The sequence below is a fragment of the Sorex fumeus genome, unplaced genomic scaffold, assembly GCF_029834395.1.
Source record: "Sorex fumeus unplaced genomic scaffold, SorFum_2.1 ptg000130l, whole genome shotgun sequence".
Lineage (NCBI taxonomy): Eukaryota > Metazoa > Chordata > Mammalia > Eulipotyphla > Soricidae > Sorex > Sorex fumeus.
In genome coordinates, this window is record NW_026606187.1 from 7,148,975 (window position 1) to 7,166,226 (window position 17,252).

Sequence of the window (17,252 nt, forward strand, 5' to 3'; positions counted from 1 at the left end):
TGGGTTGACTGTGTGCAAGGCAAATGCCCTACCCACTGTACTATCACTCCAGTCTCCACTGGAAGTTCTGTCCCTAGCATCCCATAGGGTCCCCTGAGTACCCCTAGGGATAACTTCTGAGCGCCGAGCCAGGAATAGCCCCCGAGTACCACTAAGAGAGGCCTCAGCACCTCCTCCACCCAAACCAAGGAACAAATCTGTTACCTATGGGTCGTGTCTCGCAGGGAAATGTGCTTTGCTGCCTATGTTTGGGCATGGGGAGGTGGGTCACGCACAAAATTCGAGAATCACTAACCTGGTGCACCCCCTTCATTTCTCAGGTGTGGACTCTGAGGCCCAGAGAGGTGATGTGATTTTCCTAAAGTCATGCAGCTAGTGGCAGAACCAGGCGTAGAAGCCGGGGGTCCTGGCTCTCAAGACATTCCGCTGCCCGAGGAATGGGACAGGTAGTATCACCCTGCCCGGGGTCTTGGGTCTGCCCAGAGCTGGTGGGGGGCCGGGGTGTCAGCTAAGGAGACCAGTGAGGGCATAGCTCTGCATTCTGACAGGGACTCAGGGATGAAGTCAGAGCTGGGGGAGAGAAACAAGGTGAGATTGGAGACTCACTGTTCATGATGCCAGGACAGCAGTCGAAGGACACTACCAAAGCGGTCACCTTTGGGCGGAGGCTGTGTCTCAGGCCAGATGGGGCCCATCTATACAATCGTGGGGGAATGCGCCCGTGGGGGCCAGGTTGACATCATGCTTCCTTCAGGCCAGTCCAAGGGAGCCGGAGAGTCACTGGCCACTTGCAGTACATGAAGTGGGGAGTCGTGGAGTCTGGGAGTCGGGGAGATCCCGAGGAGGCCTTTGGAGCCACCCAGCTGCCATGCGTTGTGTGGAGGAGGGAAAGCAAGTCCCTGTTTTCAACTGTCCCATTCGCTGCTTGCATTTAGAGACGCGCTTGATGACATGGAAACTCTACAAGATCTGCTCCTGTGTGTTGTTGCTATTGAGATTTTGTTAAGTTTGGGGGCCACCCCCGTGGCTGTTGCTGATTCTGTGCTTGAGTGACTCTTGGTGGTGCTCAGGGGTTCGTACCTGGCGCCAGGATTCAGACTGGGCTCAGCTACAGGCCAGGCAAGCAAGCACCTTAACCCCTGTAGTAGCTGTCAGCCCCCACCCCGTGAGATATGTGAAAATGTGGGTCACGGCTGTTGTGTATTGACCCCTCAGCGGCATCTGATTGTCTATGTCTTTTTTTTTTAATTTGTTCAATGGCTATTTATTGAGCACCTACTTTGTGTTGGGCACTTGGCATGCCTCTTACACAGGAAACTTAGAAAGATCCTCACCTTCTGGGCCTGGTGGCATTCCATTTGCAGAAGGTAGCCCGAGAAGCAAGTTCTGTTGGGAAGAGAAAGCGAGGGGAGAAATGAGAGGCTGCCCCGAAATGGTGCTGACCCTTGGAAGAGGCTTCCTGGACTGTCCATGATGGCCTGGGTTTCACTGGGTCCCCTGGAGGGACATTGCTCCAGGCAGAAAGAAGCGAGGTCATGGAGCGATCGTGTAGGAATTCTGCCTGAATCACCGGCTGTGACCTTGTGGGTCCAGAGAAACCCCAATACTGCAGGCACCCAGGGGTGAAAGTGGGACTCTTGGGCCCTGGAAGAGATCCCTGTGTCCCTGCTTTGTCAGGGTATGTGGAGGGTAAGACTCTGAGAGAACTAGTGGGTTGTTTGCACACAGGGACCTGACCCACAGCTGGGGAGATTCTAGGAGCTGCTCGGGTGGGCAACGGGTTGCAGCTCCAGGCGTGGATTCAAGGAAAGCTCTCAGCTCTGTAAGGGGTCAGCTCTGCCCGGGCCAGGGACTCAGGCCCAGGGGCCAGAGGAGAAGCAGCTCAGAAGCCAGACCTGAGTCACCAGTCAGGACTGAGTCACCGACCAGACCACTCGCCTGGGGAGAACAGACCCCACCCCGGGGGCAGGAGAGAGAGCACTGGGGAAGGTGCCTGCCTTGCATGCACCCTGCCCCGTTCGGATCCCGGGCCTCCCTGAGCACCTCCAGGAGAGATCCCTGAGCACAGAGCCAGGAATAAGCCCTGAGCACCTCTGGTGTGTCTCTCTCCCAAATCAAAACAGAATCTGGGGATTGGAGTGATAGCACAGCGGGTGGGGCATTTGCCTTGCACACAGTCGACCCTGATTCGATTCCCAGCTTCCGATAGGGTCCCCTGAGCACCACCAGGATTAATTCCTGAGTGCAGAGCCAGGAGTAACCCCTGTGCATTGCTGGGTGTGACCCAAAAAGTAAAAAAACAAAAACGAGAACAAAAAACCAGAATCTGTCACAAGCTGGTTTGTAAAGAAAGTGGGGTGAAGGGACAGGAAATGCGGAGAGGTCCTGGCTATGCTCCTCCCCCAGATCCCCATGTCCCTGCACGGTCAGGGGTACCCCACCCCTCAGGCAGAAGGAAGAAAGGGTGAAGCCAGAGCCCTTGGCTTCCTTTCCTGACCCCCTTCCCGGCCATGGGAGGCCCACAGTGCCTTCTCCGTTGCCACAGTATTTGCTGCCCACAAGTCCTTTATGATGAGTTTATAGTTTGCTGCAGGTTGACTTTAGGTTGACCTTGCCACCACTCACTACTTTCGGGCTGGAGCGATAGCACAGCGGTAGGGCGTTTGCCTTGCATGCAGCCTGGTCAGCCTACCTGGGTTTGATTCCTCCGCCCCTCTCGGAGAGCCCAGCAAGCTACTGAGAGTACGTCGCCCACATGGCAAAGCCTGGCAAGCTCCCTGTGGCGTATTCGATATGCCAAACACAGTGACAAGTCTCACAATGGAGACATTACTGGGCCTGCTTCAGTTTAGTACCTGAACAAGGAGGACAGTGCTACAGTGTTACATCTATTGGGGACGCCAAGTGATGCTCAGGGCTGGCTCTGTACTCGGGTTACTCCTGGTAGTGCTCAGGGGACCCTATGGGATGCTGGGGATCGAGCCGACTCGCTCCGTGCCAGGCAAGTGCCCTCCCCACTGCCTGTGGCTCCAGCCCCCATCTATGTCTATACTCACTCAGGGTGTCCGTGGAGCGCCCAGGATGGTTTCCTTAGCAGGACCCTCCTTAGGGCCCCTGGCTGCATCATTCCACTGAACCTTTTTTCACTTCCCGTGATTTCTCAGGGCTCCCACCTTCACCCACCCTTTGCTCTTGGTCCGGGGGAAAAACAGGGCACGCTCCGCATCACGCTGCTCCCCGTGGTTCTGCCTTTCTTGCTCCAAGGCAATCCTAAGCTGTCAGTCGCGATGCTTTAACATCACCGTCATCCGCTTCGCTGCCTACCTCTGTGGAAGTTCTATTGGACCTGCCAGCATCCACCCGCCCCGACGCCGTCTGCTGGGGGAGTGGGTGCATCTGGGCGGGTGTCTGGACGTCTCTGAGCTCACAGCGCTTCCTGTGGGAGTCAGCTAACCACTACCCAGGGGCACGGCTGACTCCTGGCATCTCACCATGGCTGCGAGGGAGCGTGCAGGAGTCTTCCGTGGTCCTCTAGACTGCGGGAAATTCTCCCCAGGGGAGTTCTGGTGCCAATGAGAGGGCTTCTAACTCGGCGGGATTCAATAGCATAATAATGTCGGCCACGTATGCCATTTAATTTTTTCTTTTAACCTCATTAAAAAAGGGGGGGGGCGTAGTTGGGCTGGAGAGATGGCACCGGGCTGAAAGTATTTGCACTGCTCTCTGCCAACTTGGGTTCAACTCCCAGCACTGCCAAGGGTCACTCCTGAGCACAGTGTCAGGAGTAGCCTCAGAGTACCACTGAGTGTGCATCCCCCCACCAAAAACAAACAAACAAACAAACAAGGGAAGAAGCAAATGAAATGGATATTGACATATTTTATGCATCTTCTTTGCCGGGGATGCCAGGGAGCAAACCAAGGCCCCCACACAGGCCGGCCAAGTCTACACTTCCAGCCGATATCCAGTTCTTGAATATTATCATGTCAAATGTCATCAATATCAAAGACAAGTAGTGGGTTATGTTCCTTTTTATTTATTTTTGCCTTATATATTTAAAATCTATAATTTTTTATGGAATGATCATGAATTACAAAGTTACAAAGACATTTGTGATTGGGTTTCAGGCGTACAGTGCGCCAACGCCAACCCCTTCGCCAGTGCCCACTTCCCCCCACCAGGAGCTTTGCTCCCGCCCGAGCCTGCCTTTGGGGCACACACATTTCCTCTCCACGATTGTCCTCATGTTCTCCTCCCTAACGTATCCCCACACACCTTGCCCCAGTGGCGTGCTTCCTACTGAACACCAGTTCTTCTGTCCCTTAAAATCCAGAATTTTAGGGCTGGAGAGAGTACAGCGGGTTAGGTGCTTGCCTTGCACGCAGACAACTGGGGTTTGATCCCCAGCATCCCATAAAGTCCTCCAAGCCCACTGGGAGTGCTCCTTGAGCACAGAACCAGGAGTAAGCCCTGCGCATTGCCAGGCCCTCCCGTTGATCATCGATTTGCTCGAGCGGGCCCAGTAACGTCTCCATTGGAGACTTTGTTGTTACTGTGTCTGGCATATCGAATACTCTCGGTAGCTTGCCGGGCTCTCCGAGAGGGGCGGAGGAATCGAACTCGGGTCGGCCATGTTGGCCGCGTGCAAGGCAGACGCCCTACTGCTGTGCTGTCCCTCCAGCCCATTGCTCGAGCGCATTGCCAGGTATGGCAAAAATAAATAAAATCTAGAATTGTAAAGGACTGAACAGTGCTACTCAATATTGGGAATATTTGATTCATATTTACCTTTACAATTGGAAAAAATAAAATCACAGGGCCAGCCTGGGTTTGATCCCAACACTGCACAGCCCCCCACAAGAACCTCCAGGATTAACTTCTAAGAAGAGATCTGGGAGCAGCCCTTGAGCACCAGGTGTGGCAAATCTCCCCCCACCAAAAAAAAAGGAAAAAGGAGTTTGAGTGATGGTACAATGGATAAGGCACTTGCCTTGTACTGAGGTTTGATCCTCAGAATCCCATATGGTCCCCGCACACTGCCGAGAGTAATTCCTGAGTGTAGAGCCAGCAGAAACCCCTGAACAATTCCAGGTGGGGCCCCCGATTTTTTTTAAAAAGGAAAAAGATGAGAACATTTCATATGCCCATGTCATTTTAAATAAAGAGAGGCTGGAGCCATAGTATAGGGCATAGGGTGATTGCCTCGCTGATCCAGGTTCAATCCCCGGCATCCCATAGAGTCCCCTTTGTACCATCAGGAACAATTCCTGAGTGCAGAGCCAGGAGTAACCCCTGAGCATTGCTGGCTGTGAACCTCCCTCCCAAAATAAAAGCCTAAATAAATTAGTAGACTTAAAGATTTGCCTTGGGGCCCAGAGAGATAGTATAGCAGGAAGGGCATTCACCTAGCACATGGCCTACCCAGGTTCCATCCCTGTCCCCCAAACACCACCAGGAGTGATCCCTGAGTGCAGAGTCAGGAGTGACCCCTGAGCATGGCTGGGTGTGGCCCCCCAGAAAAGCAACAACAAAAAGGTTTTCGTTGGTGCTGGTAGAGCAGCTAGAGCACCTGCCTTCTGCGCAACCAACCCAGGTTCCATCCCTGGCACCTTAACTGATTCCCTGAGCCCACCAGGAGTGATTGCTGAGTGCAGAGGCAGGAGTAAACCCTGAGTGCTGCTGGGTGTGGGCCCCAGGCAAAAGCAAAAGTATTCGGGGCGGGAGCGATAGTGCAGCGGGTAGGCGTTTGCCTTGCATGTGGCCGACCCAGGTTCGATTCCTAGCATCCCATATGGTCCCCCCAGCACCGCCAAGAGTGATTCCTGAGTGCATGAGCCAGGAATAACCCCCGAGCAATGCCGGGTGTGACCCAAAAAGAAAAAAAAAAAGCGAAGGAATTCTTTGACTGTGGCCCAGCTGATGTGGTTCAAGTCCCCCTTTCCAGAAAAGCCCTAAGTGGACAGTGTTAAGTCCTTAGTCAAGTTGTCTGAGGTCAAGTAAAGCACCGCCCCCGCCTTCCTCGCTTCCTCCCACACGCCCCCACCCCCTCCCCAGGCTTGCCTAAGGGAGAGTTTTGTTGCTGGGAAAAATCTTGTCATTTGTTGACAGACAACCTTGTCCTATCCTGTCTCTGAGCAGTAATAAAACCCCAATTTGTACAGGTTTGGGGGTGCCTTTCTACACACTAGATGAAATATTGCATAATCCAAAAATCCCCTCAATAAAGCCACTTAGAGCTGTTTTTTTTTTTTAAAAAAAAGTTGTTTGAAGCTAAGTGTGTCTGTTTCAAAACTCCGTTCAAGTGATGCCAAGTTCATGAGTCATTTCTGCCTAGTGTCATTAACATGGGATAGAAACGGATATTGCAGAAATTGAAAAGTAACTCTAAGTTTACCCCTACCTACCCATGTCTTCCCATTTTTCTTGTTCTGCAGATCATTTTCTTACTGCTACTTCTTGTAATTCAATATTTTGCATATTGATTCACACAAATGTGTCAAAAATTGTTATCAACTTGCATGCTGAGAAATTTCTGTTTCAAACCTTCTATCTTTCAAGTAGGGCTTCAAACAGCTCATTAATCTATACTGTGATGGTCAAAAGAAAGACAAACTCATTTTTATTGTTAATTATTGAATATTTGATAGAGATTTCTTTTATTTCAAGAAAATCTTGAGGGCTAGAGAAATAGTTCAATGAACTGAGCATACGCCTTGCATGAAGAGGTCTGGATTTGATCCTTGATTAGGCATGGTGGTCCCCAAATCCATTTGGAGTGATTCCCTGAGCATGGCCATGTATGGTCCCAAAGGAAAAAAAAAGAAAAAAGGTAGAAAATCTTGAATTAGAGTTGACAGCACAGTATATCTTTGAGATCAGTAAAATTCTTCCAAAACTCAACCAATAAATGTAAAGACAGCAGTCACCACATTGGTTGCTTTCTAGTGCTTTCCATAAACTGGTGCATTGCAATATTTGGGTGTATCCACTAAAAAAAGTTTAACTACTACATTCGTGACACTTTCCAAAGTCTGCTTCTAAAAAACGAGCACAAATATTTTCAATATATATCATATGGTGGAATAAAGCAATAGGAAAACATCAGTCTCTTGTTTTGAAATTCCAGTAAATCCAGATTTTTGACTGAACATAGCTGGAGCGCCATCTGGCATGACAGAAACTTTTTTTTCCCATTTATAACTGAAATTCTTTTTTATCAAATGTAAAAGATTCGAAACAATCTAGGCCACGTTTTCCCCCTCCAAGTGCAGTTTATTTATTTATTATTTGTAGTTCAGTTCCAGGAGAATGTACCATCATCAGTTATTTAAGAAATTTGAATTCTCCAGATCGTTTTAATATCCCATTTGAAGGTTTAACCTCCAATTGGCAGGAAATAAATAAGTGTAGCCAAAAAATTTAAGTCCTTGCTTACATTTTGGATGGTCTCCCAAAGCCACAGTGAAGAGGATTGGAAGAATGTTCAGACTCTTAGCCTGGGGCCAGAGAGATAATCTGGTAGGAAAGACACTTGCCTAAAATGTAGCCAACACAGGTTTGAAACCCAGCACCCAATAAGGTGTGTCCTCGTGGTTGCCCTGAAGCACTGCCCTCCTGCTGCTCATCGATTTGCTCGAGCAGGCACCAGTAACGTCTCCATTGTGAGACTTGTTGTTACTGTTTGTGGCATCTCGAATACACCACAGGGAGCTTGCCAGGCCCTGCCGTGCGGGCGAGATACTCTCAGTAGCTTGCCGGGCTCTCCGAGAGGGGCGGAGGAATCGAACCCGGGTCGGCCACATGCAAGGCAAACACCCTACCCACTGTGCTACAGAAAATAGAACAGAAGAGGGCCAGAGCGTTAGTACAGTGGGTAGGGCGTTTGCCTTGCATGCGGCCGACCTGGGTTCAATCCCCGGCAACCCATATGGTCCCCCACGCACCTCCAGCAGTCATTCCTGAGTGCAGAGCCAGGAGCATCTCTGGGTGTGACCCAAAGAGCAAAAGCAAAATAATTTCATCATTTCATTTCATCATCCTGTTAATCGTCGATTGCCTCGAGCAGGCCCCAGTAACGTCTCTTTCATCCTAGCCCTGAGATTATATTCACGGCTCTTTAGGAGAATGAGACCCATCATTGTTACTGGTATTTGGCATATTTGGTAGGCCACGGGGAGTTTGCCAGACTCTGCCCTGTGGGCAGGCTACATTCGATAGCCTGCAAGTTTGTCCAAAGTAGGAATGAGGTAATAAGATGTCTTCGGGTGCCGGAGCCCCGGTCGGGGCGGGGAGGAAAGCTCGACCTGCTCCCCTCCAAGGGGTCCCGGCGAGGGACACCCAGGCGCGGGGGCAAAAGACTGCACTGTTCTCGTCCGGGATCTGGATTTTATAGTATAAAATTTTATAGTATAAAAGTATAAAATTTTATAGTATAAAAGCAAAATAAAATAAAATAAATAGGGCAGGAAAGCTTGATTGTACAGGAGTTAAGGTGCTGGTCTGGCATCCCACTGATCCCAGTTTGAATCTCTTGCACCACATATGGTCCCCTGACCTCTGCCAGGGGACCATAGCACAGAGCCAGAAACAGTTCCTCAGCACTTCTGGGTGTGACCCACTCTCTTCCCCCGATAAAAAAAGAGCAGAAAGTATCTTAATGGCCTATACATGACTGTAAAAAGGATTTTATTTTGTTTGGGGGCCACGCCCGAGCTGTGCTGCAGGCTTACTCATATGGGGATTATATGGGATGTGAAGATTGAACCTGGGTTGGCGGCTACCCTGCAAGTGCCTTACCGGTTGTATCTCTCCAGGCCCTGTAGAAAGAATTTTTGTTTCTTTTGTGTTGTGCCAGAGATCAAGCCAGGGTTCTTCTCAACTGCTGATTCTTTACTGCTGATCTTCTCTATCCCATTCCAGGTCCCAAGGGGGAAAAGAGGTTTTTTTCCTGGTTTTTATTTATTTACTTTTGGTTCTTGCTTTTGGGTCAAACAAGGCAGAGGTACTTCGGGCTGAGCATCTGCTACATGCAAAGCGTATGCTCAGACTCACTGAGTTCTTTCTCTAGCCCAATAAAAAAGCTTTCTTTGGGGGGCCCGGAGAGACAGCGCAACAGGTAGGGTGCTTACCTTGCTCACGGCCGACTAAGTTTGATCCCTGGTATCCCAGACAGTCCCGTGAGGCTGCCAGAAGAGTGATCACTGAACACAGAGCCAGAAGGAACTCCTGAGTACTGCTGGGTGTAGCCCAAACCCCTTCCCCAAATAAAAGGGTTTTTTTTCCCCCTTTTTCTTTTTTTTCATTTTTGGGGATTGAATCTAGGTCTCACCCTTCCACTGAACACATCTCAGGTCCCAAGAAAAGGTTTTTGGGTCAGAAAGATTTTGCCCTCTATCCCCGTGATCCCTGATCCAATTCCTGGCATCGTATTTGGGCCGCCAAGTACTAGCAGGAGTCATTCAAAAACAGACTCAAGAGTAGCCCTTGAGCACCACTGAGTGTAACCCTAAAACTGAAGCCATTTGGACAAACACATTGTGCTATTATTGCCTTTCAGATTGTGAAGTGTGTTGTTAAGTTTAGTTTTGTTTTGCTTTGCTCTTTGGGTCACACCCAGTGATGCTCAGGGGTTACTCCTGGTTCTGCACTCAGGAATTACTGCTGCTGGTGCGTCGGGGGGTCATATGGGAAGCCAGGGAATGAACTCTGGTGAGCCGCATGCAAGGCAAACACCCTCCCTGCTGTACCATCGCTCAGGCTCTCTTTAGTATTTTTGAAATGTTGTTATTTTTGTAAATTTATTTTTGTAAATAACACTGTAGCACTGCACTCCCATTGTTCATGGATTGCTCGAGCAGGCACCAGTAAGGTCTCCATTGTGAGACTTGTTACTGTTTTTGGCATATTGAATATGCCACGGGGAGCTCGCCAAACTCTGTCGTGTGGGTGGGATACTCTCGGTAGCTTGCCGGGCTCTCTGAGAGGGATGGAGAAATCGAACCCAGGTTGGCTGTGTGCAAAGCAAACGCCCTACCTGCTGTGCTGTCGCTCCAGCCCTTTTTGTTTGATACATAAATTTACAAAAAATTATTTTTCTAAATAAGAGGGCCACATCTGGTGTGCTCAGGCTGACTCCTGGCTGTGTGCTCAAGGATCACTTCTGGTAGCCTCAGGGGACCATATGGGGTGGTGGGGAGGAACCTAGGTCAGCCGTGTATGTCTGCACCCTTGCTCAGTCCCCTGTGTTTAATTTTTCGAGGGCTTCCCCAAACCGTTTTTCACATGGATGGTTCCATGTTACACTCCCACCAAACCGTTCCAATGTGCCCTTGCAACAAACACTTGTCTTGGGAATAAGTGCAGAGATTTCTTTTTTTTTTTTTTTTTTTTTTGCTTTTTGAGTCACACCCGGCCATGCACAGGAATTCCTCCTGGCTCTACTCTGCACTCAGTAATTACTCCTATTACACCTGCTGGTACTCGGGGGACCATATGAAATACTGGGAATCAAATCCAGGTTTCCACGTGCAAGGCAAACGCCCTACCCACTGTGCTATTGCTCCAGCCCCTAAGTGCAGAGATTTCTCCTCATGGTTTCCACTCACACTTTTTTGATAGTGACAAGCAGATCTCTTAGCGTGATTTTCTTCCTAATTTTTGTTGATTTGAGGACCACACCCAGCAGTGCTCAGGGCTTATTCCTGACTTTGTGCTCACAGGTCAGTCCTGGTGGCCTTCCAGGGGCCACATAGGGTGCCGGGGATCAAAGCAAGGTCAGCCATGTGCCAGGCAAGTGTCAGCCTCTGTACTTAACCTCTGACAGTCATTTTAAATTGTTAGTTATTTTCCAGATGGTCTATCTCTCTGGCCCTGTGCAAGTAGCAAGTATTTATAATATAGAGAGAAAACTTCTTGTGAAATGCACAATGAGTTTGCTGAAAATATGCATACTTTCCACTTATTTTCTGCCACCAAAAATTGCAATTGCTCCCCAGGGCTTTTCTTCTTCCATCCTCTCTGCTCTTCACACCACACAGCGCTTCTCCTGCATCTATCTCCCTTGAACTCTGTAGCAATGATGTGCCTCTGTTTCAAGTTTCCAGTCGGGTTCTTAGGTAGAAGAAGAAAGGCATTGTAGTATGAAATCGAAATAATCTGTATTTTAATTTCAGTCTGCCTGTGATTTGCAAAGTTTGCATGCAACTCATTCTGTCTGCACACAAGAGTCAAGTCCCGGATTGCCAGTACATAAGGAGAAAAACATTGTAATGGAACCATTCGTTCATACCAGTTAGACAGACAATGTTTGCATGGAAGGCTTGAAAGACGCCTCTGTGGGCCCCTATAGTAAGACCTGTATTATAGGGGCCCAAATAGGCCCTTGGATGTTGCAATATTTTATAATGCAGTTAATTTTTATAGTGCCTTCAATTGTTCTGTCAGAACAAAATTGATTTTTTTTTTTTTTGGCTTTTTGGGTCATACCTGGCGATGCTCAAGGGTTGCTCCTGGCTTTGCACTCAGGAATTAGTTCTGGTGGTGTTCAGGAGACCAATTGGGATGCTGGAGATCAAGCAAGTCAAATGTCCTCCCCACTGTACTATCACCCTGACCCAGAATAAAATCGAATTTAACAGAAAAAAGAAGTCTTATTCTGATCCACATTTTGTTTTCTTTTGTTGGGGACTCACACCCGGATGCTACTTCCAGGACATTCATTGCTCAGGGGGACCATGTGGTGCCAGGAATTGAATCCAGACCCCCCACATCCAAGCATGCTCTCCAGCCCTTTCCAGCCCTCTCCCCGATTTGCTTCTGAAGTATTACAAATTCAGTTCAGCCAAATTTTAGTTCTCTGCTCACATTCCCCACATTCCCAGGGATCAGGAGCTATGCATTAGTGGTCACTGTAGAGAACACAGTTCAGTTTGGAAATCTGACAGCAGATCACCTACACCACTCCACGGCTTTGGCAAAGGAGTTCTATACCTGCCATAGGAAGTCATAAGGAAACTGTTCAGTGCAAAGCTTATCGGACCAGTTGATCAGGGTAACCTGATGAACTCTCATCTCCATCTATGGGTTCTGGCCAAAAGAACAATATTGTTGGGCTGGAGCAATAGCACAGCAGGCAGGGTGCTTGCCTTGCACACAGCCAACCCTGGTTCGATCCCCGGCATCCCATGTGGCCCCTGAGCACCCCAGGAGTAATTCCTGAGTGCAGAGCCAGGAGTTACCCCTGAGCATCACTGGGTGTGACCCAAAAACCCAAAAAGCAAACAAAACCCAACACTGCGGGGTATTCATTCTAAGGATTGCTAAGCCATGAATTTTGGCAGGGAACCCCCCAAGCAGTGCTCTGCATGCCTAGCAGTGCTCAGAGGTCGCCGGGGCTGCTCCCAGAATGCATTAGGGCCACATGGTGCTGGGGGCCTCACAGGGTGGCTGCACACACAGCATATGCTTAACTTCCATACTCTCTCTCCTGCCCCTAAGCCACGGGTTAAAATAAAATAAATGCACGTGGGCTTTTTCTGTTTATTTTTATTTATTTGGTGGTTTTTTGTTGTTGGGTTTTTTTTTTTCTTTTTGAGTCACACCCGGCAATGCACAGGGATTAGTCCTGGCTTTGCGTTCAGGAATTACCCCTGGTGGTGCTTGGGGGACCATGTGGGATGCTGGGGAATCGAACCCGGGTTGGCCGTGTACAAGGCAAATGCCTTACCCGCTGTACTATTGCTCTAGCACCATCTGTTTATTTTTTACTTGGGGCCACACCCAGTGGTGCTCAGACTTATTCCTGATTCTGCTCAGGGATCGCTCCTGGTAGGCTCAGGAGACCATCTGTGGTGCCAGGGATCAAACTGGGTTGACTGCGCACAAGGCAAGGGCCCTATCTGCCAACCATCACTGCAGCCCTAAAATAGACCCACGGTTAGATCACTAAGACATACTGCTTGGCAGGGAGGATAGGAAGAGCAAACTGTATGATATGATGTAACTTTTAAGATACTGAATTCTAAAATTGATGGGGCTAGATTGGATGAGATTAGATTAGCTATCAGAGCACCAGGACCATTACCAAGGGAAAGGGGAAATCTGACGAACTTGAATTGAATCAGAAGCATGCGAGTGTGTATTACTCGTATAATTAAAATTAATTTAGGAGAAAAAAGAACTTAAGAAAGGGGAAGTCTAGAGAGAAGTGGAGAGATGAACAAAGATACCAATTAAATAGAATTAACTGCAATACAGATTATATGGTGGCTAAATAAGTACCCTGCGTGGTTGTAATATTTAATGCACGTGTCAAAAGCAATTCTTCAAAGAAGAAGATATACAAATTATCTAGCAACCTCTCTGTAAACTGGAAGTAGGAAATGGCAAACAGTGATCAAAATCAATTTAGGAGGCTTGCCTCCCCGGGGGGGGACTGGCTAAGTTCCAGGTCGTGCCATGTACGCTTCTACCGCGTTAAAAGCCTCCAGACCGTGGTCCCAATTGGCATCTGACCTGCTGACCTCAATCTTTCCTGGCTTCCCAGTTGTTCCTGCCTCATCTCTTTTCTTCTCCACTGGGTCTTTTTTCCGTGTTTCTTGAATATCAGTCTGGGAGGGAGAATTGAAAGGACTGGAGTGCAGACTTTGCATGCAGGAGGCCACAATTCTACCCTAGACTCTGCGTAGTTCCTGGACCACTGCCAGGAGCAACCCCCTAGCACTGAGCTGGGAGGAATCCCTGAGCACTGAGCTGGGAGGAATCCCTGAGCATTGAGCTGGGAGGAATCCCTGAGCACTGAGCTGGGAGAAATCCCTGAGCACTTCTAGGTACATACCCCCCCCCAAAAAAAATAGAAAACAAACCAACCTCTCTAGGGTTGGGAAGAGCTCAGCAGATTGGAGGGCAGGTTCTGTCTGCAGCTGCAGGAGACCCCAGATCAGCCCTCAGCACTAAGCCAGGAGTGTTCGCTGAGTGATTAGATCTTCTGTCCCCAGAGCTTGATTTTTCCTGCCTCGCCCATCAATAAACTTTCAAAACAAGGGATGATGAGAACACTGGAGAGATGGAACAGTGTGCAGGGTACCTGCCTTGCATATGGCTGACCAAGGTATGGTCCTGGCACCCTATTTGTTCTAAGTGTGAGCCCTGAGTGCAGAGTCAGGAGTAATCTCTAAGCACCGCTGGGTGTGGGCCAAAACCAGAAAACAAAAAACAAAAACATCAGAGGAAGGCGAGGACCCAAAAATAAATAAAATAAATAGCAAATTATATATTTTATTCGGTGATTATTGGGATGCACACAAATGCTAACAGTTCACCAGGCAACACGATCTGTCTCATAAAGTGTTGTCACGAGTTCAATTCCTGGCATCTCGGGAGGATGGAGAAAGGATGGAGAGAGATCTAAGACTCTGTTTGCCTCTTGAAAGGATTGAATTTTGGGTCACACCCAGACGCATTCAGTTTTGCAATATCTAAGGCGCCTGCATGCAAAGGCTGCATTCCAGCCTCAGTTTACCCTTCTTCCCCATAGAAGAACCTGGTTTCCAGTGATTAGATCTTCTGCCCCCAGAGCCTGATTTTTCCTGCCTCGCCTTAGATCTAGTTGACTCCATGGATTGATAAATGTCATCCTTATCCAAATTACCCTCCATCTACCTCACATTGACTGAGTAAACAGATTAATCAAGAAAGACAAATAAACAAAGATGCTTCTTGAGCTTTATATTAAAAATGGGCCAGAGCAATAGGACAGCAGGTCGGGCATTTGCCTTGCACACGGCTTACCCAGGTTTGACCTCTAGCATCCCATAGGGTCCCCAAAGGACCGCCGGGAGTGATTCCTGAGTGCAGAACCTGGAGTAAGCGCTGAGCACCGCCGGGTGTGCCCCCCCAAAACCCAAACCAAACCGAAACAAAAATCTTTATATGCAAGTGCCTGAAATTGGAGCTTCTTGGTAGTATTTGCTTGATACACTGCTAAATTGAGACGCATTCCACTCTCCTCACATCACAGCTGCTTAGGACTGTGGAAACTCTGAACTTTTAAGCAGAGGATGTGTGTCTGTGAACCGGAATGAGCAAATCTATAAAAAGGAGAACAATCACACCGGCCACGACAGTATGATTCATATTGCCAATGATAAGAGAAAAATAAACATGGGCGCGTTCGCTTCAGAAAGTACAATGAGATGACAGTGATCCGGTCTAATAGGACAAATGAAAAGATTTAATGCAATTGAAAAATCACCCTCTCAGCTAGATTTTAAAATTTGAGCTAAATCAAGGGCCAGAATGATAGCACAGGCTTAAGCCACTTCCCTCGCCTGTGGCTGACCTTGGTTCCATGCCTGGCACCGCATGGTCCTCTGAGCACTGCTAGGAGCACAGAGCTGGGAGCAGACCCTGAACAACACTGGGTGTGGCCCTTCCCTCCCCCACAAAAGGAAGAAAAACTAACTATATCAGGTTTTTAGGAGAGGTGCCTAATTTTTCACAAAGTGAGTCTCTTCTTTTTTTTTTTTTTTTTTTATTTTTGGGGGGCCACACCCAGTCGTGCTCAGGGCTTCTTCCAGGCTCTGCACTCAGGGATCATTCCTGGCAGTGCGCAGGGGTGCTGGGGATTGAATCCAGGTGGTCAGTGTACAAGGCAAATGTCCTGCCCACTGCCCTATCTCTCTCGCCCTGGGAATTCCTATTTTACAAGGGCTCCTGTTTAACGAGGGCTTAAAAGGGGATATGTTCTAAAATATAGGGGGAGAGTCAAGTGATAGTACAGGGAGTAGGGTGCTTGCTTGCAAGAACTTGACCTGGGGTTGATGCCCCAAGTCTGTGAATTGAGGAACGAGCAAATCCTAAGGTTCCCCAAGTCTGCCAGGAGTGATCCCTGAGCTCAGAGCCAGAAATCAACCCTGAGAACCACTGGGTGTGGCCCCACAAAATAAAAATAAAATACGGTATTTCAAGGTTCAGAGAGCTAGCTTAGGAGACTGGGTGCATGCTTTGTATGTAAGAGTCCCTGGTTCGATCCCCGACTCCCCTGAACACTGCCAGGTGTGACCCTCAACAACCACCCCCCACCCCATATCTATCTCTCAATCTCAGAAACACAAAGGAAATCGAACAGGAGTATTGCTTTTAAAGGAAAGGGAACATAACCAAAAAGCATCTGGGAGCCAGGGAGATAGTACAACAGGTAGGGCATTTCCCTTGCATGTGGCTGACCCTGGTTTAATCCCCATACCTCATAGGGTCCCCTGAGCACTGCCAAAGAATGATCCCTGAGTACAGAGCCAGGAGTATGCCCTGAACACTGCTGGGTATGGCCAAAACCCCAAACCCACCCCAAGAAAGCATTTTGGGTAGACTATTGTTGTTGTTGTTGGTTTTGGCCACACCCAGTGATGCTCAGTTTCTCCTGGCTCTGCACTCGGGAATTACTCCTGGCGGTACTCGGGATCCTATGGGATATCAAGGACTGAATCCTGATCAGCAGCACGCAAAGCAAATGCCCTCCCTGTATCCTATCACTCCAGCCCCTAGGGTATTATTTTCTGGTAAAGTCCCCCTAAAAGTAATTCCTCTATTTTGCTTTCTATCTTGAGGACACATGCCCTGTGGTATCCAGGGCCCAAGGGCAGAACTTGGGCTCAACCATCTGTCCAGACCCCTCTTTTTTGGGGCGGGTGCAGTATTTATATTTTATTGAGCTGGCACTCATTCAGTTTCTGTTTTAGGGGCATAATGTTAATGTGGGCTGGAGCGACAGCACAGCGGGTAGGCGTTTGCCTTGCACGTGGCCGACATGGCCAACCCAAGTTCAATTCCTCCGCCCCTCTCGGAAAGCCTGGCAAGCTACCAAGAGTGTCTCGCCCGCACGGCAGAGCCAGGCAAGCTACGCGTGACGTATTCCATATGCCAAACACAGTAACAAGTCTCACAATGTTACTGGGCCCGCTCGAGCAAATTGCTGAACAACGGGAGGACAGTGACAGTGACAGTGACAATGTTAATGTACCACACCTGCTTCCAAAGTGTCAGTATCTCCCCATCTCAGTCCGCCAGACCCCCCATCCTGCCACACTCCCCACTTAGGCCACCTTAGTACTTTCTGTATGGTTTTGTTTGGGGACAACACTAGGTGATGCTCAGGGCTGACTCCTGCTGTGCTTTCAGGGATCACTCCTGGCAGGCCCAGGAGACCGTCTGTGGTGCTGGAGATCAAAGCCGGGTCAGCTGCTTGCAAAGCAAGC

At 48.9% G+C, this 17,252-nt stretch overlaps 1 protein-coding gene across 4 annotated transcripts in view; it reads left to right on the forward strand.

The window, feature by feature from the left end:
- The first annotated feature begins 320 nt into the window (after positions 1 to 320).
- Positions 321 to 17,252, forward strand: part of TNRC6A (trinucleotide repeat containing adaptor 6A) — a 156,459-nt gene continuing 139,527 nt past the window's right edge. For all 4 annotated transcript variants that reach the window (XM_056138762.1, XM_056138764.1, XM_056138766.1 and 1 more), the window contains exon 1: positions 321 to 446. In XM_056138762.1, the coding sequence (XP_055994737.1) occupies positions 367 to 446 (80 nt within the window). In that variant the 5' untranslated portion in view covers positions 321 to 366. The remainder of the gene's footprint in view (positions 447 to 17,252) is intronic.